Source organism: Pseudophryne corroboree, chromosome 11, assembly GCF_028390025.1.
Source record: "Pseudophryne corroboree isolate aPseCor3 chromosome 11, aPseCor3.hap2, whole genome shotgun sequence".
Lineage (NCBI taxonomy): Eukaryota > Metazoa > Chordata > Amphibia > Anura > Myobatrachidae > Pseudophryne > Pseudophryne corroboree.
This window is the reverse complement of record NC_086454.1, coordinates 120668040-120695589: the sequence shown is the minus strand read 5'-3', so window position 1 is coordinate 120695589 and position 27550 is coordinate 120668040. Positions and strand designations below refer to the sequence as shown.

The 27550-nt window shown below is 47.0% G+C and overlaps 1 protein-coding gene across 2 annotated transcripts in view; it reads left to right on the top strand.

The window, feature by feature from the left end:
* CD151 (CD151 molecule (Raph blood group)) overlaps positions 1 to 27018 on the top strand; it is an 88410-nt gene extending 61392 nt beyond the window's left edge. Inside the window, exons 3-7 of one of the 2 annotated variants that reach the window (XM_063944768.1) lie at positions 16469 to 16543; positions 22609 to 22713; positions 23070 to 23228; positions 24554 to 24640; positions 25868 to 27018. In XM_063944768.1, coding sequence (XP_063800838.1) covers positions 16469 to 16543; positions 22609 to 22713; positions 23070 to 23228; positions 24554 to 24640; positions 25868 to 25927 — 486 coding nt within the window. In that variant the 3' untranslated portion in view covers positions 25928 to 27018. The remainder of the gene's footprint in view (positions 1 to 16468; positions 16544 to 22608; positions 22714 to 23069; positions 23229 to 24553; positions 24641 to 25867) is intronic. The other variant, XM_063944769.1, reaches the window with a different exon arrangement.
* The last annotated feature ends 532 nt before the right edge of the window (positions 27019 to 27550 follow it).

Sequence of the window (27550 nt, the reverse complement as noted above, 5' to 3'; positions counted from 1 at the left end):
CCTGCCCCCCCCCCCCCCTTAATCCGGCTCTGCTGCTGGAACCCCCCCTTAATCCGTACCCCCTGATGCCCCCTCTCCCTCTGTCTCCACTATTCACCGCTGCTCTGCTAAGCAGAACAGCGAGTACAGGAGCTTTCTAACTGCTCCCCCCCCCCCCCCCCCCACCGCAGGACACTGCGACCCGCGGGTAGGACAGCGGGACAGACCCCAAAAAATGGGACTGTCCCGCGAAAATTGGGACATTTGGGAGGTATGGGGGTGTGTGAGGGGGTATGCCATACTTGATCCCCACATCAGCATACTCAGCAGGGTCTCTCTGGCAGGGAGGAGCGTCACATTCTGGCACACTCCACGCTTCTTAGCTGTAGTTTTGTGGGTCACCAGCCGCTGTGCACTTTCCGTACTGCCTCTGTTATCTCCAGCCCCTGCGACCCCACCGCTAGCTGCAGCGCTGCCACCCGCAGTGAGTTGCGCCCAGCTCCTTCACACACTTTAGCCGGCGGGTAGCGCTGCAGAAGTCCGCGCTGCTTACAGGCTCTGACCCCCTCCTCCCTCCGGCATCAGCGTCTCCTGGGAGCTAACCAGTCACTCCCAGTCTCCCCTTACCATAGTGCCCAGCAGCCGTGAGGTCCGCGCCACGTGCATGCTATGACCCCCTCCTCCCTCCAGCCGCAGCATCTCCTGGGGGCTAACCAGTCACTCCCAGTCTCACCTTACCACAATGCCCGGCAGCTGCGCGAGGTCTGCGGTGTGTGACTGAGGAGGGGGGGAGTGATGCGGACGGGCAGAGGAAGCAGGAATACAGCCTAAGAGAGTCAGCCATGCCAAGTCTCCACCAGCAGCAGATGCCAACAGGTTGGAGTGGAACAGCAGCAGCCAGCAGCAGTGACTCCGGTAAGACACATCTGTCTGTCACCACTGTTCTGTCCCTAATACCAATCTCTCCCGTGCCCTGTGTTCTGTCATGTCCCTGTAACCCCTGGCCTTGACCTGCCACCCTTATCCTGGCCCTTTCACCCTTATCCTGGCCCTGTCACCCTTATGCTGGCCCTGCTACCCCTATCCTGGCCCTGTCACCCCTGTGCTTTCCCTGTCAACCCTATTCTGACCCTGTCACCCCTATCCTGTCCCTGTCATTTCTGTCCTGGCCCCGTCGCCCCTGTCCTGGCCCCGTCGCCCCTGTCCTGGCCCCGTCGCCCCTGTCCTGGCCCCGTCACCCCTGTCCTGGCCCTGTTACTGCATACCCTCCAACTACCTTTTTGGCAGGTACAGTACCCGCAGCACCTCCAGACCTCTCCCCAATGCACCACACCTCCGCACCTTCCCCTCCACCACATGCGGCACTCCACCCCTCCCCCACATGCTGTGCCTCCAGACCCCCTACACCACCCGCGGCTCCCACTCCTCCGCCCCTTCACCACCCCCAGCAATCTCCAGGCCCCCTCCACCATTCACCCCTCTTATATGTCTCCCCCACACCTGCCCCCCTCCACCCGCAGCATCTGCAGACACCCTCCTCCATCCGCGGTCCCCCCCTCACCCACCCCTCCCCCACCAATGGCACCCCCGCACCTGCCCCACCACCACCTGCAGCACCTCCGGACCTCCTTCCCCATCTGCTGCAACACCCGTACCTGCCCCTCCCCTACCCATGGCGCCTACCCCATCAGTGGCACTCCCGCCCCTTCCCATCCCACAGCACCTCCAGAACCCTTCACCCATCTGCAACATCCCCACACCTGCCCCTCCCCCACCCATGGCACCCCTGCCCCTCCCCCACCTGCAGTGCCTCCGGACCCCTCCCCCATCTGCATCCCCCACTCCTCTGCCCCTCCCCCACCCGCAGCACCTCCCAAACCTTCCCCATCCGGGCCCCACCCCCACTTCCGCCCCCCCTCCATCCGCAGCATCTACAGACACCATCCGCAGCATCTACAGACACCATCCGCAGTACCCCCCGCACCCGCTACATTCTGTACATTGTGGCCTGCAGGTGCTGTTCACGCCGTCGCAAGGGGCTGCGCCTCCTTCACCATCGCACGCCCTTTCATTGTGCAATATTTAACCACTAACAAAGGAATGCAGGTGATACTCCATATAACACAAATATTGAACCCCAGAAAGGCATGCAAGGGTTAAGGGGGCGTAGCCCCTTGCGACGGTGTGAAGAGCGCCCGTAGGGCGCGATGAAGCACCTAGTTAGGGATATATGTACACCGGTTCATTTACCCAAAAGTGCTCATGTGTACCTGTTTATACTTGACAGGAGGAATTATTTTTGTTTAAATCAAGAGGGATGTGAAACCACTCATTCAGGCAGAGTGGAATAACCAATGTTATCATGAGGAATGTAATCTATGTTTTTTGGCAGCAGAATTAAATCACTTTTGATACATTGGTTCAGAAACCTGTTGGAAAATGATACAAGCTAAAAATGTAACATATTTGACACATGTATCTAGGAACTTGGTGAAGAATGATACAAGTTAGGAATACAATACATTTCAGACACAGGCTCTATGTCACAAGTGCACTGAGCTGAAAATATAGCTGGAATTGAATTATGACTGTTTTAGGTACAGATTTAGAGAAAAAAATAATTTTTGATCTATTTACTGATAATAATATCAAATGTTTTTTGTTGGCTGCGATTCATAAACATATTGAAATTTATGAATAATTCTGTGTTAATTAACAACTCAAATCATGAACAAATTTTGTATTTATTTAATTGTGGGTTATCAAATACGAATTATTGGTCTGTATTTGAGATACAGATGGGTATATCTTGATTATATTGACTAATATTTTCACCACATACGTAATATTGATCTAATTTAAGACATATATATATCTTCTACAGGGGATGCAATTGAATTTATGCATGGGGATGCAATTGAATTTATGCATTTACAGAGTGACATATACATATAAGTTTATGCCACTCAAAATACCCCTTTTATTTTAGGAGGAATAATTAAAGGTTAAGTTTTAAACTATTATAATCATATTTTAAGCATTCCCAGGATGTATGTAGATGGTACCTCAGCAGATATTGGAGATGTGCTGCGGTTACCTCATTACTAATCGCAGTAGCCCCCCAATAGGTTTCTACATTCATTGCTTATTGCCACAATAAGCACTAATAATAAATGAAAACTAACAGATCAACAGCTAAATGTAATAACCTCTGAGTTCTGTGGGTGCAATAATTTTGTGCGAGTCTGCCTGTTTTTTTAAAGCAAGTCATGATAATAAATAGGCTCCAAAAAGCATGAAACATTACAGTAGCAAACATGTTTACAGCACAAAGTATGTTTTATTAATCTAGTGCTCCTTGTTCTGCTAGTAGTATTTGTCCACCCAAATGGGATGAGGGATTTGTAATAAAAATAGTGCGAGTCCATAAAACCCACATTTAATAAGAGGCCATCCCCAACTAGTCCCATCATCGTAATCTTAAACTGGGTACACACGGGACTATCTATCCAACTATTTTGGCTAGATAGGTTGTTGAATGATCATTTCTCTAACGTCCTAGTGGATGCTGGGGACTCCGTAAGGACCATGGGGATAGACGGGCTCCGCAGGAGACACGGGCACTTTAAGAAAGAATTTAGGTTCTGGTGTGCACTGGCTCCTCCCTCGATGCCCCTCCTCAGTTTGATACTGTGCCCAGACGAGCTGGGTGCTGTTCAGTGAGCTCTCCTGAGTTCGCTGAGAGAAAGTATTTTGTTAGGTTTTTTATTTTCTTGGAGCTCTGCTGGCAACAGACTCCCTGCATCGTGGGACAGAGGGGAGAGAAGCAGCCCTACTCTCTGAAGCTAGGTCCTGCTTCTTAGGCTACTGGACACCATTAGCTCCAGAGGGATCGTACGCAGGATCTCACCCTCGCCGTCCGATCCCAGAGCCGCGCCGCCGTCCCCCTCGCAGAGCTGGAAGACAGAAGCCGGGTGAGTATGAGAAGCAAGAAGACTTCAAATCGGTGGCAGAAGACTCCGCTCTTCACCGAGGTAACGCACAGCACTGCAGCTGTGCGCCATTGCTCTCACACACCTCACATACTTCGGTCACTGTAAGGGTGCAGTGCGCAGGGGGGGGGGGGGCGCCCTGGGCAGCATTTGGAACCTCTTTTTGGCAAAAGTAAACATATATACAGTTGGGCACTATATATATGTATGAGCCCCCGCCAAGAAAATGCATATTTAAGCGGGACAGAAGCCCGCCGTCGAGGGGGCGGGGCTTCTTCCTCAGCACTCACCAGCGCCATTTTTTCTCCACAGCTCCGCTGAGAGGAAGCTCCCCAGGCTCTCCCCTGCAGATTCACGGTAGGAGAGGGTAAAAAGAGAGGGCGAGCACATAAATTAGGCGCAAAAACACAATATAAACAGCAGCTACTGGGTTAACATTAAGTTACTGTGTTATTCCTGGGTTATAGCGCTGGGGTGTGTGCTGGCATACTCTCTCTCTGTCTCTCCAAAGGGCCTTGTGGGGGAACTGTCTTCAAAAAGGGCATTCCCTGTGTGTGTGGTGTGTCGGTACGCTTGTGTCGACATGTCTGATGAGGAAGGCTATGTGGAAGCAGAGCGGGAGCAAATGAATGTGGTGTCTCCGCCGACGGCGCCGACACTTGATTGGATGGATATGTGGAAGGTTTTAAATGATAATGTTAATTCCTTACATAAAAGGTTAGAAAAAGCTGAAGCCTCAGGACAGTCAGGGTCCCAACCCATGCCTGATCCTATGTCGCAGAGGCCGACAGGGTCTCAGAAGCACCCACTATCCCAAATTGTTGACACGGATACCGACATGGATTCTGACTCCAGTGTCGATTACGATGATGCAAAATTACAGCCAAAATTGGCTAAATACATCCGTTATATGATTATAGCAATTAAGGATGTGTTGCACATCACAGAGGAAACCCCAGTCCCTGACAGGAGGGTACATATGTATGGGGAAAAGAAGCCACAGGTAACCTTTCCCCCCTCACACGAGCTAAATGAGTTATGTGAAAAGGCTTGGGAATCTCCAGATAAAAAACTGCAGATTTCCAAAAGGATTCTTATGGCGTATCCTTTCCCGCCAACGGACAGGTTACGCTGGGAATCCTCCCCTAGGGTGGACAAAGCTTTAACACGCTTATCCAAGAAGGTAGCCCTGCCGTCACAGGATACGGCTACCCTCAAAGATGCTGCAGATAGAAAACAGGAGGGTACCCTGAAGTCCATTTATACACATTCAGGTACCTTACTGAGGCCGGCGATCACGTCGGCTTGGGTGTGTAGTGCTGTAGCAGCGTGCACGGACACCCTGTCTGAGGAACTTGATACCTTAGACAAGGATACTATATTATTGACCCTAGGGCATATTAAAGACGCTGTCCTATATATGAGAGATGCTCAAAGAGACATTAGTCTACTGGGTTCTAGAATAAATGCTATGTCGATTTCTGCCAGAAGGGTCCTGTGGACTCTGCAATGGACAGGTGATGCCGACTCAAAAAGGCATATGGAGGTTTTACCTTACAAGGGTGAGGAATTGTTTGGGGAGGGTCTCTCGGACCTGGTCTCCACAGCTACTGCTGGAAAGTCAAATTTTTTGCCATATGTTTCCTCACAGCCTAAGAGAGCACCGTATTATCAAATGCAGTCCTTTCGATCACAGAAAAACAAGAAAGCCTGAGGTGCGTCCTTTCTTGCCAGAGGCAGGGGCAGAGGAAAGAAGCTGCACAACACAGCTAGTTCCCAGGAACAGAAGTCCTCTCCGGCCTCTACAAAATCCACCGCATGACGCTGGTGCTCCACAAGCGGAGCTAGGCCCGGTGGGGGCACGTCTTCGAAATTTCAGCCACAAGTGGGTTCACTCCCAGTTGGATCCCTGGGCAATAGATATTGTGTCTCAGGGATACAAGCTGGAATTTGAGGAGATGCCCCCGCACCGATACCTCAAATCGGCCCTGCCAGCTTCCCCCCACGAGAGGAAAATAGTGTTAACTGCAATTCACAAATTGTATCTTCAACAGGTGGTGGTCAAGGTTCCCCTCCTTCAACAAGGAAGGGGTTATTATTCGACCATGTTTGTAGTCCCGAAACCGGACGGTTCGGTCAGACCCATATTGAATTTAAAATCCCTGAACATATACCTGAAGGGGTTCAAGTTCAAGATGGAATCGCTGAGAGCGGTCATCGCAAGCCTGGAAGGGGGGGATTTTATGGTGTCTCTGGACATAAAGGATGCATACCTTCATGTCCCCATTTATCCACCTCATCAGGCGTACCTCAGATTTGTGGTACAGGATTGTCATTACCAATTTCAGACGTTGCCGTTTGGGCTGTCCACGGCACCGAGAATATTTACCAAGGTAATGGCAGAAATTATGGTACACCTGCGGAAGCAAGGAGTCACAATTATCCCATACTTGGACGATCTCCTCATAAAAGCGAGATCAAGAGAGCAGTTGCTGATCAGCGTAGCACTTTCTCTGGAAGTGTTACGGCAACACGGCTGGATTCTAAATATTCCAAAGTCGCAGCTGGTTCCTACGACTCGTCTGCCTTTCCTGGGCAAGATTCTAGACACAGACCAGAAAAGGGTTTATCTCCCGATTGGAGAAAGCTCAGGAACTCATGACACTGGTCAGGAACCTATTAAAACCAAAACAGGTGTCAGTGCATCACTGCACTCGTGTCCTGGGAAAGATGGTGGCATCATACGAGGCCATTCCCTTCGGCAGGTTCCATGCGAGGACTTTTCAATGGGACTTGCTGGACAAGTGGTCCGGATCACATCTTCAGATGCATCGGTTAATCACCCTATCCCCCAGGGCCAGGGTATCACTCCTGTGGTGGCTGCAGAGCGCTCACCTTCTCGAGGGCCGCAGATTCGGCATTCAGGACTGGGTCCTGGTGACCACGGGCGCAAGCCTCCGAGGTTGGGGTGCAGTCACACAGGGAAGAAATTTCCAAGGTCTGTGGTCAAGTCAAGAGACTTGCCTTCACATCAACATCCTGGAACTAAGGGCCATATACAACGCCCTACGTCAAGCGGAGACCCTGCTTCGCGACCAACCGGTTCTGATTCAGTCAGACAACATCACCGCAGTGGCTCATGTAAACCGCCAAGGCGGCACAAGGAGCAGAGTGGCGATGGCGGAAGCCACCAGAATTCTTCGCTGGGCGGAGAATCACGTAAGCGCACTGTCAGGAGTGTTCATCCCGGGAGTGGACAACTGGGAAGCAGACTTCCTCAGCAGACACGACCTCCACCCGGGAGAGTGGGGACTTCATCAGGAAGTCTTCGCACAGATTACAAGTCGGTGGGAACTGCCACAGGTGGACATGATGGCATCCCGCCTCAACAAAAAGCTAGGTATTGCGCCAGGTCAAGAGACCCTCAGGCGATAGCTGTAGACGCCCTGGTGACACCGTGGGTGTTCCATTCGGTCTATGTATTTCCTCCTCTTCCTCTCATACCCAAGGTGCTGAGGATAATAAGAAAAAGAGGAGTGAGAACAATACTCATTGTTCCAGATTGGCCAAGAAGGACTTGGTATCCAGATCTGCAAGAAATGCTCACAAAGGACCCGTGGCCTCTTCCTCTAAGACAGGACTTGTTGCAACAGGGGCCCTGTCTGTTCCAAGACTTACCGCGGCTGCGTTTGACGGCATGGCGGTTGAACGCCGGATCCTAGCAGAGAAAGGCATTCCGGATGAGGTCATTCCTACGCTGATAAAGGCTAGGAAGGACGTGACAGCTCAACATTATCACCGTATATGGCGAAAATACGTTGCTTGGTGTGAGGCCAGGAATGCTCCTACGGAGGAATTCCAGCTGGGCCGTTTCCTTCACTTCCTACAGTCCGGAGTGACTTTGGGCCTGAAATTGGGTTCCATTAAGGTCCAGATTTCGGCCCTATCAATTTTCTTACAAAAAGAGTTGGCTTCTCTACCTGAAGTTCAGACGTTTGTAAAGGGAGTGCTGCATATTCAGCTCCCTTTTGTGCCTCCAGTGGCACCTTGGGATCTTAACGTGGTGTTGAGTTTCCTGAAATCCCACTGGTTTGAACCACTCAAAACGGTGGAGTTGAAATATCTCACGTGGAAGGTGGTCATGCTATTAGCCTTGGCTTCGGTTAGGCGTGTGTCAGAGTTGGCGGCTTTGTCACATAAAAGCCCCTATCTGGTTTTCCATGCAGATAGAGCAGAATTGCGGACCCGTCCACAATTTCTGCCGAAAGTGGTTTCATCCTTTCATATAAACCAACCTATTGTGGTGCCTGTGGCTACTACTGACTTGGAGGATTCCGAGTTACTTGATGTGGTCAGGGCTTTGAAGGTTTATGTAGCCAGAATGGCTAGGGTCAGGAAAACAGAGTCTTTGTTTATCCTGTATGCTTCCAACAAGCTTGGTGCTCCTGCTTCAAAGCAAACTATTGCTAGCTGGATCTGTAACACGATTCAGCAGGCTCATTCTGCGGCTGGATTGCCGCTGCCAAGATCAGTTAAGGCCCATTCCACTAGGAAGGTGGGCTCTTCTTGGGCGGCTGCCCGAGGGGTCTCGGCATTACAGCTTTGCCGAGCGGCTACTTGGTCAGGTTCAAACACTTTTGCAAAGTTCTACAAGTTTGATACCCTGGCTGAGGAGGACCTTGTGTTTGCTCAATCGGTGCTGCAGAGTCATCCGCACTCTCCCGCCCGTTTGGGAGCTTTGGTATAATCCCCATGGTCCTTACGGAGTCCCCAGCATCCACTAGGACGTTCGAGAAAATAAGATTTTACTTACCGGTAAATCTATTTCTCGTAGTCCGTAGTGGATGCTGGGCGCCCGTCCCAAGTGCGGAATTCTTCTGCAATACTTGTATATAGTTATTGCTTCAATAAGGGTTATGTTATGGTTGCATCAGGGTTGACCTGATGCTCTGTTGTTTATCATACTGTTAACTGGTTGTTTTCACTTATTATACGGTGTGATTGGTGTGGCTGGTATGAATCTTGCCCTGGATTACCAAAATCCTTTCCTTGTACTGTCATCTCTTCTGGGCACAGTTTCTCTAACTGAGGTCTGGAGGAGGGGCATAGAGGGAGGAGCCAGTGCACACCAGAACCTAAATTCTTTCTTAAAGTGCCCATGTCTCCTGCGGAGCCCGTCTATCCCCATGGTCCTTACGGAGTCCCCAGCATCCACTACGAACTACGAGAAATAGATTTACCGGTAAGTAAAATCTTATTATTGTTCCGTGTGTACAGGCTAGATTGTTCACTAGGCCCGCTTCCGCGGTTAAAAAACAAAATCGTTGATAGACTGTACATCAAGGTCAATTTTGGCTAGATCGTTCATGATCGTTCACTGTCTACACAGTGTGTATGAACGATGAACGATTTTGGCTAGATGTCATCTAGCCACTAAGAAATTATTTACATTTGGAGCCAAAAACATTCTAGGCAAGATCATTGACAGATTGAAAGATTTGGCTAGATCTTTCCATGTGTACACTCTCTAGATCGTTGAGTCAGGAGCAGGGTGCTGAAAGTGAAAGATTTTATCTGTCAGTCTTTCATTCTTTGGGGGATATTCAATTGTTTGAACAGTCAGTTGGGTGTCTGTTTTTTCCTATCTAATAGACAGGAAAAAACAGACTCCCAACCGAATTTTCAACCATTTGAATTCCCCCCTTTAGGTCTTTGCGTGTGTACCCAGTTTGAGACTCCGTTTTAACAGAGACCCTAAATTTATTTTATTAGCCTTACAATGTGTTACTAGCCCCAATTAACCCACAACACTAATAGTTTGATAATTTTCTCTGACGTCCTTGTGGATGCTGGGTACTCCGTAAGGACCATGGGGAATAGACGGGCTCCGCAGGAGACTGGGCACTCTTTAAAGAAAGATTAGGTACTATATCTGGTGTGCACTGGCTCCTCCCTCTATGCCCCTCCTCCAGACCTCAGTTAGAATCTGTGCCCGGCCAGAGCTGGATGCACTTAGTGGGCTCTCCTGAGCTCACTAAAAAAGAAAGTATTTGTTAGGTTTTTTATTTTCAGTGAGATCTGCTGGCAACAGACTCACTGCTACGAGGGACTGAGGGGAGAGAAGCAAACCTACCTGCTTGCAGCTAGCTTGTGCTTCTAAGGCTACTGGACACCATTAGCTCCAGAGGGATCGAACACAGGGCCCGACCTCGATCGTCCGTTCCCGGAGCCGCGCCGCCGTCCCCCTTGCAGAGCCAGAAGACGGAAGATTCCAGAGAAAATCGGCGGCTGAAGACTCCGGTCTTAAATAAGGTAGCGCACAGCACTGCAGCTGTGCGCCATTGCTCCCACAGCACACCACACGCTCCGGTCACTGGTGGGTGCAGGGCGCTGGGGGGGGGGCGCCCTGGGTTGCAATTTGTATACCTTACTTGGCAAAATGTACATAATACAGTTCTAAACTGTATATGTGCCTAATCCCCCGCCATAAATATTATTAAAAAAGCGGGAGAAGCCCGCCGCTGAAGGGGCGGGGCTATCTTCCTCAGCACAGCCAGCGCCATTTTCTCTAAACAGCTCCGCTGGAAGGACGCTCCCCAGGCTCTCCCCTGCAGTATACACTACGGAAAGGGTAAAAAAGAGAGGGGGGGGGGGCACATAAATTTAGGCGCAATTGTGATAATAAGCAGCTATTGGGGGGAAAATTCACTTTGTATTAGTGTAAATCCCTCTGTTATATAGCGCTCTGGTGTGTGCTGGCATACTCTCTCTCTGTCTCCCCAAAGGACTTTGTGGGGTCCTGTCCTCAGTCAGAGCATTCCCTGTGTGTGTGTGCGGTGTGTCGGTACTGCTGTGTCGACATGTTTGAGGACGCTTACGTGGAGGCGGAGCAGGAGCCGATAAGTGTGATGTCGCCCCCTGCGGGGCCGACACCAGAGTGGATGGATATGTGGAAGGTATTAACCGACAGTGTCAACTCCTTGCATAAAAGGTTCGATGACGTAACAGCTTTGGGACAGCCGGCATCTCAGCCCGCGCCTGCCCAAGCGTCTCAGAGGCCATCAGGGGCTCAAAAACGCCCGCTACCTCAGATGGCAGACACAGATGTCGACACGGAGTCTGACTCCAGTGTCGACGAGGATGAGACAAATGTACAATCCACAAGGGCCATCCGATGCATGATTACGGCTATGAAAAATGTGTTGCACATTTCTGACATTAACCCTCTTACCACAAAAAAGGGTATTATGTTTGGGGAGAAAAAGCAGCCAGTGACTTTTCCCCCATCTGATGAGTTAAATGAATTGTGTGAAGAAGCGTGGGGTTCCCCAGATAAGAAACTAGTGATTTCTAAGCGGTTACTAATGGCGTACCCTTTTCCGCCAACGGATAGGTTACACTGGGAGACATCCCCTAGGGTGTACAAGGCGCTCACACGCTTATCAAAAAAGGTGGCACTGCCGTCTCAGGATACGGCCGCATTAAAGGAGCCTGCAGATAGAAAGCAGGAGGCTATCCTGAAGTCTTTGTATACACACTCAGGTACTATACTGAGACCTGCTATTGCTTCAGCATGGATGTGTAGTGCTGCAGCAGCATGGTCTGATTCCCTGTCAGATAACATTGATTCCCTTGACAGGGATACTATTTTGCTAACCATAGAGCATATTAAAGACGTAGTCTTCTATATGAGTGATGCACAGAGGGACATTTGCCGGCTGGCATCTAGAATTATTGCAATGTCCATTTCTGCCAGAAGAGTATTATGGACTCGGCAGTGGACAGGTGACGCTGATTCTAAAAGGCACATGGAAGTTTTGCCTTATAAGGGTGAGGTATTGTTTGGGGACGGTCTCTCGGACCTCGTGTCCACAGCAACAGCTGGGAAGTCCGACTTTTTTACCTCCGGTTCCCTCACAGCCGAAGAAAGCACCGTATTATCAAGTACAGTCCTTTCGGCCCCAGAAAGGCAAGCGGGTCAGAGTCGCGTCCTTTCTGCCCAGAGGCAGGGGTAGAGGGAAAAAGCTGCACCAGACAGCCAGTTCCCAAGAACAAAAATCCTCCCCTGCTTCCACTAAGTCCACCGCATGACGCTGGGGCTCCACAGGTGGAGCCAGGTGCGGTGGGGGCCCGTCTCCGGAACTTCAGCGACCAGTGGGTTCGCTCACAGGTGGATCTCTGGGTTCTACAAGTGGTATCTCAGGGATACAAGCTGGAGTACGAGACGTCTCCCCCTCGCCGTTACCTCAAATCAGCCTTGCCAGCTACTCCCAAGGAAAGGGAGGTAGTACTGGCGGCAATTCACAAGCTGTACCTCCAACAGGTGATAATCAAAGTTCCCCTCCTTCAACAGGGACGGGGTTACTATTCCACAATGTTTGTGGTACCGAAACCAGACGGTTCGGTGAGACCCATTCTAAATTTGAAATCCTTGAACACTTATATAAGGAAGTTCAAGTTCAAAATGGAATCGCTCAGGGCGGTTATTGCAAGCCTGGAAGAGGGGGATTTTATGGTATCACTGGACATCAAGGATGCTTACCTACATATCCCCATTTACCCACCTCACCAGGAGTACCTCCGATTTGTGGTACAGGACTGCCATTACCAATTCCAGACGTTGCCGTTTGGTCTGTCCACGGCACCGAGGGTATTTACCAAGGTAATGGCCGAAATGATGATACTCCTTCGAAAGAGGGGAGTTATAATTATCCCGTACTTGGACGATCTCCTTATAATGGCGAGGTCCATGGAGCAGTTGTTGGTCGGAGTAGCACTATCTCAGGAAGTGCTACAACAGCACGGCTGGATTCTGAATATCCCTAAGTCGCAGCTGGTTCCTACGACGCGTCTGCTGTTCTTGGGTATGATTCTGGACACAGAACAGAAGAAGGTGTTTCTCCCGGAGGAGAAGGCCAAGGAGTTGTCATCTCTGGTCAGAGACCTCCTGAAACCAAAACAGGTGTCGGTGCATCACTGCACGAGAGTCCTGGGAAAGATGGTAGCTTCTTACGAAGCAATTCCCTTCGGCAGGTTCCATGCAAGGATCTTTCAGTGGGATCTGTTAGACAAGTGGTCCGGATCGCATCTTCAGATGCATCGGTTGATCACCCTGTCCCCGAGGGCCAGGGTGTCTCTGCTGTGGTGGCTGCAGAGTGCTCATCTTCTCGAGGGCCGCAGATTCGGCATTCAGGACTGGGTCCTGGTGACCACGGATGCAAGCCTCCGAGGTTGGGGGGCAGTCATTCAGGGAAGAAACTTCCAAGGACAATGGTCGAGTCAGGAGACTTCCCTACACATAAATATTCTGGAACTAAGGGCCATTTACAATGCCCTAAGTCAAGTAAAACCCCTGCTTCAAAACCAGCCGGTGCTGATTCAGTCAGACAACATCACGGCGGTCGCCCATGTAAACCGACAGGGCGGCACAAGAAGCAGGATGGCAATGGCAGAAGCCACAAGGATTCTCCGATGGGCGGAGAATCAGGTGATAGCACTGTCAGCAGTGTTCATTCCGGGAGTGGACAACTGGGAAGCAGACTTCCTCAGCAGGCACGACCTCCACCCGGGAGAGTGGGGACTTCATCCAGAAGTCTTCCAGCTGATTGTAAATCGTTGGGAAAGGCCACAGGTGGACATGATGGCGTCCCGCCTCAACAAAAAGCTAAAAAGATATTGCGCCAGGTCAAGGGACCCTCAGGCGATAGCTGTGGACGCTCTAGTGACACCGTGGGTGTACCAGTCGGTTTATGTGTTCCCTCCTCTTCCTCTCATACCAAAGGTACTGAGGATAATAAGAAAGAGAGGAGTAAGAACTATACTCATCGTTCCGGATTGGCCAAGAAGAACTTAGTACCCGGAACTACAAGAAATGATCTCAGAGGACCCTTGGCCTCTGCCGCTCCGACAGGACCTGCTACAGCAGGGGCCCTGTCTGTTCCAAGACTTACCGCGGCTGCGTTTGACGGCATGGCGGTTGAACGCTGGATCCTGATGGAAAAGGGCATTCCGGTTGAAGTCATTCCTACACTGATAAAAGCTAGGAAGGATGTGACAGCAAAACATTATCACCGCATATGGCGAAAATATGTTGCTTGGTCTGAGGCTATGAAGGCCCCAACAGAGGAATTTCAGCTCGGTCGATTTCTGCACTTCCTACAGTCAGGAGTGACTATGGGCCTCAAATTGGGATCCATAAAAGTCCAGATTTCGGCCCTGTCTATTTTCTTTCAAAAAGAACTGGCTTCACTGCCTGAAGTTCAGACGTTTGTTAAGGGAGTGCTGCATATTCAGCCCCCTTTTGTGCCTCCAGTGGCACCTTGGGATCTCAACGTAGTGTTGGATTTCCTAAAATCACATTGGTTTGAGCCACTTCAGACCGTGGAGTTGAAGTATCTCACGTGGAAAGTGGTCATGCTTTTGGCCTTGGCTTCGGCTAGGCGTGTGTCAGAATTGGCGGCTTTGTCATGTAAAAGCCCTTATCTGATCTTCCATATGGACAGGGCAGAATTGAGGACTCGTCCCCAATTTCTCCCTAAGGTGGTATCAGCGTTTCATTTGAACCAATCTATTGTGGTGCCTGCGGCTACTCGGGACTTGGAGGATTCCAAGTTGCTGGACGTAGTCCGGGCCCTGAAAATCTATGTTTCCAGGACGGCTAGAGTCAGAAAAACTGACTCGCTGTTTATCCTGCATGCTCCCAACAAGCTGGGTGCTCCTGCTTCTAAGCAGACTATTGCTCGCTGGATCTGTAGCACGATTCAACTTGCACATTCTGCGGCTGGATTGCCGCATCCTAAATCAGTAAAAGCCCATTCCACGAGGAAGGTGGGCTCTTCTTGGGCGGCTGCCCGAGGGGTCTCGGCTTTACAACTTTGCCGAGCTGCTACCTGGTCGGTATCAAACACGTTTGCAAAATTCTACAAGTTTGATACCCTGGCTGAGGAGGACCTTGAGTTTGCTCATTCGGTGCTGCAGAGTCATCCGCACTCTCCCGCCCGTTTGGGAGCTTTGGTATAATCCCCATGGTCCTTACGGAGTACCCAGCATCCACTAGGACGTCAGAGAAAATAAGAATTTACTCACCGGTAATTCTATTTCTCGTAGTCCGTAGTGGATGCTGGGAGCCCGTCCCAAGTGCGGACTTCTGCAATACTTGTATATAGTTATTGCTTAACTATATAGGGTTATTGTTCTGAGCCATCTGTTGAATGAGGCTCAGCTGTTGTTCATACTGTTAACTGGGTATAGTTATCACAAGTTGTACGGTGTGATTGGTGTGGCTGGTATGAGTCTTACCCTGGATTCCAAATCCTTTCCTAGTAATGTCAGCTCTTTCGGGCACAGTTTCCCTAACTGAGGTCTGGAGGAGGGGCATAGAGGGAGGAGCCAGTGCACACCAGATATAGTACCTAATCTTTCTTTAAAGAGTGCCCAGTCTCCTGCGGAGCCCGTCTATTCCCCATGGTCCTTATGGAGTACCCAGCATCCACTACGGACTACGAGAAATAGAATTACCGGTGAGTAAATTCTTATTATTACTCACTTGTCCCCTCCCTTGGTGGCCCTGGATAGGGAGCATAACCAGACAGGGCAGACTGCTGATCCCCTGCAACCTCTTGGATGGAGCCCAGTGTCAGGGTTGGCCCAATAAGCCTACACTCCACTACACGGAAATCAAATTTCTATTTAAAAAAAAAAAAAGTAAGATAAAAAAAAACCCTTTTACTTTATTCTTCTGTCTGGTTGTTCCACACTGGGTGCTAGATGTACCATAGAGGAAGATGCGCACATGAGTCCATTCACCTATGGTAGATACTCCCACTGTACAGAGCCAAATGACCAGATCTCAGACATGTGGCAGATTTAAGTGACTCCTATCGGTTATTTCATGTTAGAAGAAAGCAGATCTTTCTACTGCTCATTATTAAGCTTAGGAACCGCTAGCAGGCTTCTGGAAGTGGATAGGACAAGTTTGATAAATTAGGTTGTCAACTTGTGCAGACAGCATTAAAAGTGCAAATTGAATTCAATACTTGCCAATGACCACAAAACAGATGAAGGCACTGTACAATGAACTACAGATGTGTCCTCATACATCTAGCCTCAGTATGCCATGCAATGCGGGATGCCTAGCGTGAGGAGCCACTGGGGTCCCATGCACAAAAGACGCTCAATGCTAGAAGATTCTTACTGTACGTGTGCCAAGGAGGGGCTGTTTGGCGTGACTGCGGCAAGATGTATGAGGACACATCTGTACATCTGCCTATAGCAGGCATTACCATCTATAGCAGAAGTCCAGTTTGGAACACATTCTGGATGGTAAACCAATGAAAGTATAGGCTCATACCATATACCCAAGTGTATCTGAATGCTGGCGTTAGATAAGTCTGTTTGCTTTAATTGGTAAACTAGGTACAAAACATTGCAGCAGTCTAGTAATTATGCTAATGCATATTGCATTCTAATATTGTTTATTTCTGTTCCTTTGTCCTCAGTACTTCATCCTTTTGATGTGTATATTCATCTTGGAGATCCTTGCAGGTGTCCTGGCCTATATATACTATCAGCAGGTAAGCGGGAAGCAATTAATAATGAACTGTAGATGGGAACAGATGATATCATTATGTTCCTGATTGAGGCCAGACTAGTTGATGAGTGGCGCAATCATTTATGATGGATTTTGACCATCTTTATGACTGTGTAGGCAGATGACGTGTGACGCAGCTTACTTGGCGCAAGTGTCCCTCATTAGCCATATCAATGATGGGGAGGTAGGTACGTGACCGGCGGTCAGGAGACCACCAGTCTCAATACAGATGCCGGTATCCCGCCCCCTTACTGTCCCAGGGACTATTCCCACTTGTGGGTGTCCACAACACCCATAGAGTAGGAGTATAACCTGTGGCGAGCCACCGAGCCCGCAAGGGGCTTCGTTGCACTCGCGCCCTCCCCCCGCCGGGCATCTAAAAGCCGGGATCCCGGTGTCAGTATGGTGACTGGTCACGCATACCCAACCCCAATGATGTCGCTGACCTGAGCTGGATTGTTTTCCCACCCATGATAGCTTACTATGTCTGTGCTGTCCCCTTTACTCCACATCCCAGCAGAACAGAAAATACGTAAGAAACGGTATTTAGGGTTATTTATGTTACATAAGATTACGCACTACAGCCCACATCTATAGGGGCATAGTTGTCCATATTTGATGATTGTGGCATTATGACTTTGGGTTGTGTTAGCCAATCTATGCAGTGTGCCTTAAAATGCGGCATACTGGCACTTACACAAATTCCATAAATACTGCATTTCCCAGGTAATTGTGAGGTCTAAGAGCCCCTCTGTGCCACCTAAAGTCTGAGTTACCCCTATATAGCCCCATTCTCCATCCCTATCAGTTCATCTAAAAAGCCTGTTCTATAAAACATGATCTAGCTAGTGGGGATTTTGGGCAGAGCATGGGGCCAAAATGGTCCACCCAGGTTGTCTTACTAATAAAGTTCGAAACGGACTGATTTGGATGGTGAAGCATAGAAATAAAGTGGCAGCTGTGGAACTCTACAGTGGTGGGCGGGGACTGATGATGCACATGGCGTAATTCTGCTCCATCCCCCACCTCTATAACTGGAGAATTAGTGTCCCAGGACTATGTATTCACTAGGTGAGGATTTGATTCATTCAGCGTGTCCTGATTATGCTAATCATGTCATAAACCCTACGCGCACCTTAGCTGAACCTCCATAATCTGGGCATACAAAAGTAGGTTAGATTGATTTTACTACCAATAGGACACAAGTCAAAGAAGTCTGGGATTTGTCAGAGGGAAATGCACAATTTGCAGATAATTTGCACTGACTGTAGGATTATGGGGGAGATGTATCAAGCCTTGGAGCGTGATAAAGTACAAACCAACCAGCTTCTGTCCTTTTTCCAGCACAGCCTGTAAAACAACAGCTAGAAGCTGATTGGTTGCTACTTTATCTCCCCATTTTTTTCTCTCCGAGGCTTGATACATCTCCCCCTGTATCTGATCATCAGGAAAAAAATGGCGGCTTTTGACTACGGTTATTTCAATGTCAGGCGAGTCATTTATAGTTTATTTTGTGGGTCTTTTTTATATATTTTTTAATCTACCAGTGTAATTATTGCCTGCATTTAATATGAAGTTGAAATCTTTGTTCTAGACACCCCCCAGGGCATTGGGGATGTAATTTGGTTTAATGTGATTAAGTAAGAGGACACATGTGAGGGCATGCTCATGCTTGGCAAATCAGTAATTATAGCTTGTGACAGTCTCCCTGACTGTAGACTGCCTATTCCAGGGATTACTAAGCGTGTGTATCCAAATTTACACACCGCTCCTAAAGAGGGGCCCGTGCAGGGTCATGTGATTTGGAAAATCTGTCACTCCAATGTGGGCACGGTTCAAATAGTCCCAAATAAGTTTCTGAAAGTCCAGATGTATTTCTGGATTTCTGACTCATTCACAGCAAAATAGATCATTTATTGGACACAGCCAGTGTTTTAAGAAAGAAAAACTGTATCCGACAATCTAACATTAGGCCAAGATAGACATAATCAGAGTCCTGTTACGTATATAAATTTATATAAATATTGTTTACTGGATGTCATTTACTATTCTTGGTTTGTGTTCTGTCTCTCTCTAATTCTGTAAAATGTATAACTGACTGCTGATTTGGTGATTATCTCCCATTGACTTTCATATTATAATTTTCAGCATTTCACTACCATTGCGGCACCCTATACACTAATAAGGCAGCTATTGATTTGTGTATCCGGTCACATTGCTTGGGACCGTATTTACAGTATGTTTGGGTCTTTTAAGACGTACTAAACATATTGTGCAACAATAAACTAAAATTTGTATTAATTATTTACTAAATACTACTGAGTGTATCTAACGCTACTGAACATGCAGCTGCAGGATATGGAGTTGTACTCAGAAGTACCGCATTTCATCCATAACGGGATATGCGTGGTAACCCATTGTAACAAGCGTTTCAGTGTCTAGTGAGAGTTACAATATTAAAATGTAGATTGTTTTACCAAAAGGCTTGTGCCCTTCCAGCCCCCCCCCCCCCCTCCTCTTGCTTGCTGCTTGTGTTTGTTTACCTTATATACTTGTGCTTAACTCTTGCCGTGTCCCTGTCTTTCTTTCCATGCTGCAGTGTGCTCCATTCTGCTCACAGGTAACACATGCTCCTTCCTAATTAGCTGCAGCCCCCGGCCTTGTCTCTGATAACGTGTGTTCCTAAGGCTACTACACAGTTGTTAATATAGAAAAAAAAAAGTGCGATGTTTTGCTTCTACTGCAGTCTCATTCACATCCTGGTGAATGCAGCTATAACACTATATATAAATGCAGCTACCATACTTCACACTGACTGATATATACTACTAGCTCTGATAGATGAACTTGTAACTGTCAGGCAGCGCTAATGGTGGGCATACACGGTCAGATAAAATGACTGACATTCTATATGACCATACAATCTATGGAGGGAAATGTTACCTGTGGAGTACCCCAGGGATGTGTACTTGGACCAATTCTCTTTAATATAATTGTTGGTGACATTGCAAATGGTATTGAAGGGAAAGTATGCCTTTTTTACAGATGATACAAAGATTTGCAACAGGGTAGACACACCTGTAGGGGTGAAGAGATTGGTTACCCAGGGGTACTCGGGCGCTTTAGGTAGGAGATGTTTCGCCAAGCTGCAGTCTCAGGAAAGGGGAAGTCACTCCCGTAGGTAATGTACAGAAAAAAAGTAATGAGGCTGCGCTAAATTTGATGAATACAACAATGTTGATATAATAAATAAAACAGTTTTATTCCTAAAAATGGTACAATAGGTATATATTAAAAACTAAATTCATAAAGTAGATACATTTCAGAAACAAATAGTATAGTTTCTAAATTTCAAAGAAAAACATTCTAAAGGGTTACCCAATTCGCCAGGTAGAAAGAGTAGAGTTGTGGAGATTTTTGCGGTGACCGTTCCAATTATTTTTCCCCTGTAGTGTTATAGTCCAGCATATATAGCAGTCTCAGAGTTGGGCAAGATCCAATGGATGGACTATTTACCGTTAGAGGGTAATGTGCTCCGGAATCTTTGGTGGAGAGCTCCTCATGCGTTACGGTTGGTACAGTCCTTTATGCAATGCTTGCTGTATAAAGTCCGAGAGTTTGAAAAGGCTGTCTGGACAAAATTTGGGGAATGGTTCGGTCCTCCTTCAGATCTATTCCTGGCGAGGGTCCCTGGTTCAGCTGACGCGTTTCGCTGCAGTCAGCTAGCAGCTTTATCAAAGGTCCATTGGATCTTGCAACTCTACTCTTTCTACCTGGCGAATTGGGTAACCCTTTAGAATGTTTTTCTTTGAAATTTAGAAACTATACTAATTTATTTCTGACATGTATCTACTTTATGAATTTAGTTTTTAATATATACCTATTGTACCATTTTTAGGAATAAAACCGTTTTATTTATTATATCAACATTGTTGTATTCATCAAATTTAGCGCAGCCTCATTACACCTGTAGGGGTAAAACAAATGATTGATGACCTAGCTAGGCTTGAGAAATGGTCAAGAACGTGGCAACTACAGTTTAATGCTAAAAAATGCAAAATCATGCACTTGGGTCTCAAAAACCCAAAGGCAAAATATAGTATCAAGGGTACTATAATGGAAACTACTGAGGAGGAAAGGGATTTAGGAGTCACTATTTCAAGTGACTTAAAACCAGGAAAGCAATGCAACAAAGCAATGAGGAAGGCAAGTCAGATGCTTAGTTGCATAGCGAGAGGTATCAGTAGCAGGAAAAAAGAAGTAATAATGCCACTGTATAGGTCATTGGTACAGCCTTATTTGGAATACTGTGTCCATTTGTGGAGACCATATCTCCAGAAGGATATAAATACATTAGAGAGTGTACAAAGAAGGGCAACTAAAATGGTGCATGGCCTACATCACAAAACTTGCCCGGAAAGGCTAAAAGATCTTAACATGTATAGTTTGGAGGAGAGAAGGGAAAGGGGGGACATGATAGAAACTTTCAAATATACCAAGGGTTTTAACAAAGTTCAGGAGGGAAACATTCTTCAAAGGAAGAGGAGTATAGAACTCGAGGACATACACTGAGACTGGAGGGGGGGAGGTTCAGGGGAAATTTAAGGAAAAATTACTTCACAGAAAGGGTAGTGGACAAGTGGAATAGCCTCCCATCAGAGGTGGTAGAGACTAAGACTAGGGAAGCCAATCCGGGGCCATTTTTTCAATCCCGGGTATCAGGATTGAAAAATGGCCAAACCCGGGATACCCGGCATTGGCTTCTACCTATGTGGCCGCCCCCTCGCCTCGCGCACATAACTCACCAAACACCGGGGGCGGGTGGGTGGGGAACATCCTCTGACGGCTCCCAGCAGCATGTGACGGTGCAGCGTGACCTCTCGCACTGCGCTGGGGAGCCGGAAGAAGTAAGCCGGGCAGTGTGTGAACATCCTGTGGACGCTCAACACTGATCCCTCAATCCCCGGGATTGGAGCTTCCAATCCCGGAAATTGAATCCCGGATGTTTTTGGCCCTAAATCCTGGGATCCCGCCGATCCCGATCCCGGGATTGGCCACCATAGCTAAGACTGTAGAGCAATTATCCTTACAACGAATTAAGTTTCAAAAAGTGTTTGGATTACCTAAAGAAAAAAAATGGGCAGACTAGATGGGCCAAGTGGTTATTATCTGCCGCCAAATTCTATGTTTCTATGCTGATATCCAGGACATACACTGTGAGATTTCTCACACTGCATGTCACATGATATCAGCACTCCGCCCTCAAGGAGGAGACATTTCCCCATTCCTTCCCATGTGATGCAGCAGGGGAATGTCCGTCAGTTGGCCGCTGCAGGGCATACACTGTCTGAAGTGGGCGACCGTACACTTTGAAAATATCAAATCAGAGGGACATGCTGGACGATATGGCATGGCAGACCAATCGATATTTTGGGATCGGACGCCCACATACACGCTGCAATTATCTGGCCTGGCCAATCCGCAGTTATCTGGCCAATTGTAGAATGTATGCCCAGCATAAAGAAGAAATAAGCAATTTTGTGATGAACGTTGTTTTTTTTTTGTTTTTTTTGTGCAAGCTAACATGACAAAAAGCACACTGTTACTGTATATTACACCTGGCTTTCCGTACACCTCGTGGGTGTAACCAGTGTATGATGTACTATTGCACATATTCCAGTAATAAATGTATGCACAGACCATGCTTTAGTAAATAAACACCGCTCTATTTTAGCCATGCTAGCACATGTGACATCCTAAAACACATTTACACTGATACTCCTGTATAAACTGAGGAGAGGGGAGAGAGACTCTGATAAACATGGAGTGTGTTATAGAACACAGGCTCTGTATGGGGGGGGCATGGGTCATTAGGTCGACAGTCATTAGGTCGACCACTATTGGTCGACATGCACTAGGTTGACAGGGTGACTAGGTCGACTTGGTCATTAGGTCAACATGGAAATGCATGTCGATCAATAGCTGTCGACCTAACTCTTGTCGACCGTAAGCCATATGGGGCTAAGCAATGTTGTCTTGTCTCTGCAGCTAAATGATGAACTGAAGCAGAGCCTGAAGGACACCATGACCAAGAAGTACAAGCAGCCAGGGGAGGACAGGGTGACCAATGCTGTGGACAAACTGCAGCAGGAGGTGAGAGGAGCTCTAGTGCTCAGTGTGCTGAAATCGTTACTTCCATCATTTTACACACAGAAGAAATGTTCAGCTTTGCCACCATGGTTCTCATTCATCTCTGCAGTCAGTGATGCACCCTGACACGCACATGCACTGGATGATGATGTGTGGGTGTTAAATACCACGGTGAATAACTTGTGTGCTACTAATTAGCTGTCCCTATCTTGGCCTATTGCTCCATGTATACGTAACAGTTTGCTATTTCTCACAACAGACGCACACCTGCTGCCCTCTGTATGTTACACCTGCACTCTGTTTATCACACGTCTCTCACTGGCCGTGGCTTTGTGTGCATTGTGTTTCCTCTTGTATAGTTTAAATGCTGTGGCAGTAACAACTCCCAGGATTGGAAGGACAGCGTTTGGATACAGTCTCCTGATGCTGAAAATCGCCTGGTTCCGGACAGCTGCTGTAAGACTGTTACCCCTAAATGTGGGGTCCGGGACCACCCCTCAAACATCTACAAAGTTGAGGTAAGGACCGACTGTGAAAGCTGCTTATGCTATGTTGTTCGTTGATTTTCACCTAAAGAGAATGGTGCACGAAGTATTCTATCATTACACTTTCGTTTTGATAATGCAAACAGGTTTACTAAGAATGTTCAGGAATGTCTGTAACCAGCACTGGTGCTTTCAGTCCAGTGCTTGTCACCCCAAAATCAGGGGGAAAGAATAACTTGTGGTCCCCCCTGATTTTGGGATAACCAGTGCTGGGCATTGCCAGACTGGGTTGCTGGAACCATAGACAAGGTCTCTGCAGCATGAGGGTCCCTCCGCTATGATTCCAGACTGCCCAAGGCCAGTTGGAACTAGGGCTGGCTTTCCCAGGGGTGTCTGGGCCAGAAAAATGCGTCAAAGTGGCAACTTGACTCAACCCCGGTGTCAACTGGGCTCTTCCCCGTACCTAAGAACAATGGGTACAGAAAAAAAAAAGTTAAATAGCGTAAAAATTCAATTTTTAGGCAATCTGTAGATCCAAGTATGGCTGGCTGGCACCTGTAGAACCACAGGGCCAGCTGGAACCTGTCGTTTTGCCAAATAAAAAAAAATCTGATAAAGGCACAGTTTAATGTATAAAAATAATAATTATTTAAAACAAAACTGTTTAATTTCAGCCTTTATTTTATGCTTACCTGGCCTCATTGCTCTGACGTAGTTCTCTTTACCTTCACTTGAGCACCTGTAAAAGAAAAGGGGAAAAAAAACCTGACCTCTTGCAGCAGCCAAAATAGGAGAAATAATTCCTGTGGGAGCAGCTGGAACTGTTTTCTAATCTTTAACATTGCCCTATTCTTTACAATAAGTGTTCCCATGTTTTTGACCTGTAATAGCCCTGGGATTTCATTGTAAACCCCCACATTGTTTTTTTTAACCATAATTTTGGGGTAAACCAGCCTGTGCTGAAAGCACCAGTGGTGACTAAAATGTAAAATAAATATAATATGCTACTGTACGTCACGCAGGTCCTGCACATGCGCAAAGTCCAGAACATTAGTACTTTGCAGCATGCTCGGCAACAACGACCGTACCTGAATGAGGTCCAGTAGTTATATCATATATATTGTTTGTTGCTACTAGAGGCAGATGACATTTCTGATGTCCTTAGGAAAATGTACAAAAAAACATGAGACCTTATATTGAAAGCAAAGGATAAAGTTGGCCAGGGAATGATGGCTCATTGCTGGCAAACTCGCTCCATACACTGTATGTACTGTTGTTCCTACAATACAGAGGGCATCGCTTGTCTCACTTCTGTGTGGATAGCTCTGTACAGTATACATGTGATTTTCTCTTTCCAGGGTGGCTGCATCACCAGACTGGAAGCCTTCATCCGATCTCACCTGCTTATTATTGGAACGGTGGGCATAAGCATCGGGTTTGTTCAGGTGGGTATAATAACTGGCATGACGAACCTTTTAGTAGCTGGAAGATTAATTTCTAATACTATGTAAATTTCTGATTCTGCAATGCATTGTCTTTATATGAAGACAGACACATAATATAAGCACAATAAGTTTGTGTGCCTTTTGGCAGTCTGCAGTGCAGGGGCGTAGCCAGAACTTTGTGGGCCCCATACCAACATTTTGAAGGGGCCCCCGTCCCAATGCTTCTAGAGAGACACTTCTCTGCAGCAGTTGTTAATTTTATGCCCTATAATAGTGCCCTAGTTAATTTTCTGAACCATATTAGAGCCTTATTTAATGTTATGCCCCATAGTAGTGCCCTAGTTTCTTTTATGAATCGTAGTAGTGCTTAAGTTCACCCTCTGTCATATTTCAGAGCTGCCAGTACACATTATGCCACACAGGGTTCCGGTATGAATGGTCGACCATGTTATGGTCGACAGTCATTAGGTCGACCACTATTGGTCGACATTGACATGGTCGACATGGACACATGGTCGACACATGAAAAGGTCGACATGAGTTTTTAACTTTTTTTGGTGTCGTTTTTTGCGTAAAGTGACTGGGAACCCCAATTAGTGCACCGCGTTCACTCGCCATGCTTCGGGCATGGTGCCAATGCTCCGCTACCGCTTCGCTCGGCACAGATTACCGTTCCAATCGTAGTCCACGTGGATCGTAAAGTATGGAAAAGTTCCCCAAAAGAAAAAAAGTTAAAAAATTCCTGTTGACCTTTTCATGTGTCGACCATGTGTCCATGTCAACCATGTCAATGTCGACCTAATGACTGTCGACCATAACATTTAATAGTCGACCATGTGAACGGATACCGCCACGCAGTACCCCCAGCTCACATTATGATATATAGTGCTCCCCGTACAATGCCCCGGTTCATATATTATAAAATTACACAAATGCCCTCCAGTTCATATTATACCACACTACAATGAGCAAATCCAGGGGCATACCTAGATATATTGCAGGCCCCAAGGAAGAAGATTGAAAGGACCCCTATGTACCACCCAATCACGAAAAGGTATATAACACATGTAACTTTGACAGGGAAGGTGGGCCCCTCTCAGCTCTGGGTCCCATAGCAGCTGCACTGCCTGCATCTACGGTAGCTACGCCCTTGCTGTAGTGGTAACCCCACGGGTATGTCTAACTATCCTATACTGTTTTTCCTAATACTTGTTATTTGCTCCTCAGGTGTTTGGAATGATATTTACCTGCTGCCTCTACAAGAGCCTAAAATCTGAGCCCTACTAAACGATCAGTGGACTCACACAGTGCACTCTGCTGACACCTCCTACTGGCTTAATATGTTGCTTGGTACCTATAAAAAAAATAAAATGTCAGGACACAGTGCAGGACTATGACATCAGTTGCCTTCATCATGCTGCCAAGTTTGGGAGTATATAGATCATCGACGTATCATGACCTCCTCATCATATTGTTACTTTGTGCCAAGCATTAACAAGACTACAAACTGCAACCACTTTGCTCAAAGACCTCCTCTTAACCACCTCTTGCCTTGATTGTAATAGTAGTCCTTCATTGTGCCTGAGAAGAACAGTCGTGTGGCGTCATTGACCTTTCTGGCAGTTCTTTATAGCTAAAGGCTTACCAAAATCCTCAGTCTGCTGATATTCACTTTTCCAGGTTCCATCTACCAACCCCAGCAACACTGACTGCAGACCACCAGCCAGCATTGCTTTTACTTTAAATGGCAAGTCAAATGCACAGCTATGCAGATGGTCTTTTGTTGCCATTTCAACTTATTTTATTACGATGAGACTGCCCTGTGTTTTTGTTTCCCTGTTGTTTTTCTAACCAAGATCAAAAAGTGTCAGCGTCTATTGGGCATTTTTTCATTCATGTTTTTGTTTGTTTTGTGGAGTTTTTATCTTGTTTTTTTTTAGCTTCAGGTTTGTATGCCTTAACCAGTGTGTCTTAGCATCTCATCTCAACGAAAATACAGGACAACAGACTCAGAACTATGTACACAGTATTGAGAATGGAGCCTATGAATTCTCTGGAGACTAGTGAAATGCTGTGCTTGACTGTTGTCACTGGGGAATTAATAGGCTGCATTGTCCTAGCAGTTGACTCTATTAGTTCAAGCATGGAATGTACAAGGGGAGAAGGGACAGCAGGACAAACTGTATGAAGGCAATCTACATGCAGTGTATGGAATCGGCAGACGGATAGTCAGGATGATCGGGCAAGTTTTATAATCAAATCAAACAATCGTTTTTCAGGTTGTGAACGATTATTCAACACCAATAGATTTTTGAGGGCACACAAATTTAAATTAGATAGTTAGAACTTTCTTCCAGCAACCAATTTTATCTGTATAAAAATGTATTACAAATTCATCCAATGTAACTTAAGACAATAACATACAATATATAGTACAGAACAGGTAAGATATTGGTCCCCTTTACACAAGGGATAATCAAAATATTGAAGTTCTATTATTCAGATGAAATTGATCTTTAATCCAACGCGTTTCATCCTCAAAGAACTTCATCAGGACTTCATCATTGTAAGACTTGCAATTTAGGATGGGAGAGACTCACACAAAGACTGGATTCAACTATATTGCACTTTCTGATTCAAAATAATTGGATTTTAGTTGGACACTATATCGGTCCTACATCTCCTGAAAAAGAGGACCGGCTATATGTTTGTCAATCACTGTCACATGGTGCACCATTAGTCACCATTATTTAATCATTATTCAAAGAAAAGCCTGGATAAATACAAGGGTACCACCAGGACGTAAAGATCCTTTACAGTGTACAAGAATTTTACAGATTTTTGCATTTAAAGGGTATCCATCTATCAGCCTAAAGATGATGGCTCCAACAATGAGTACAGCTTAACAGT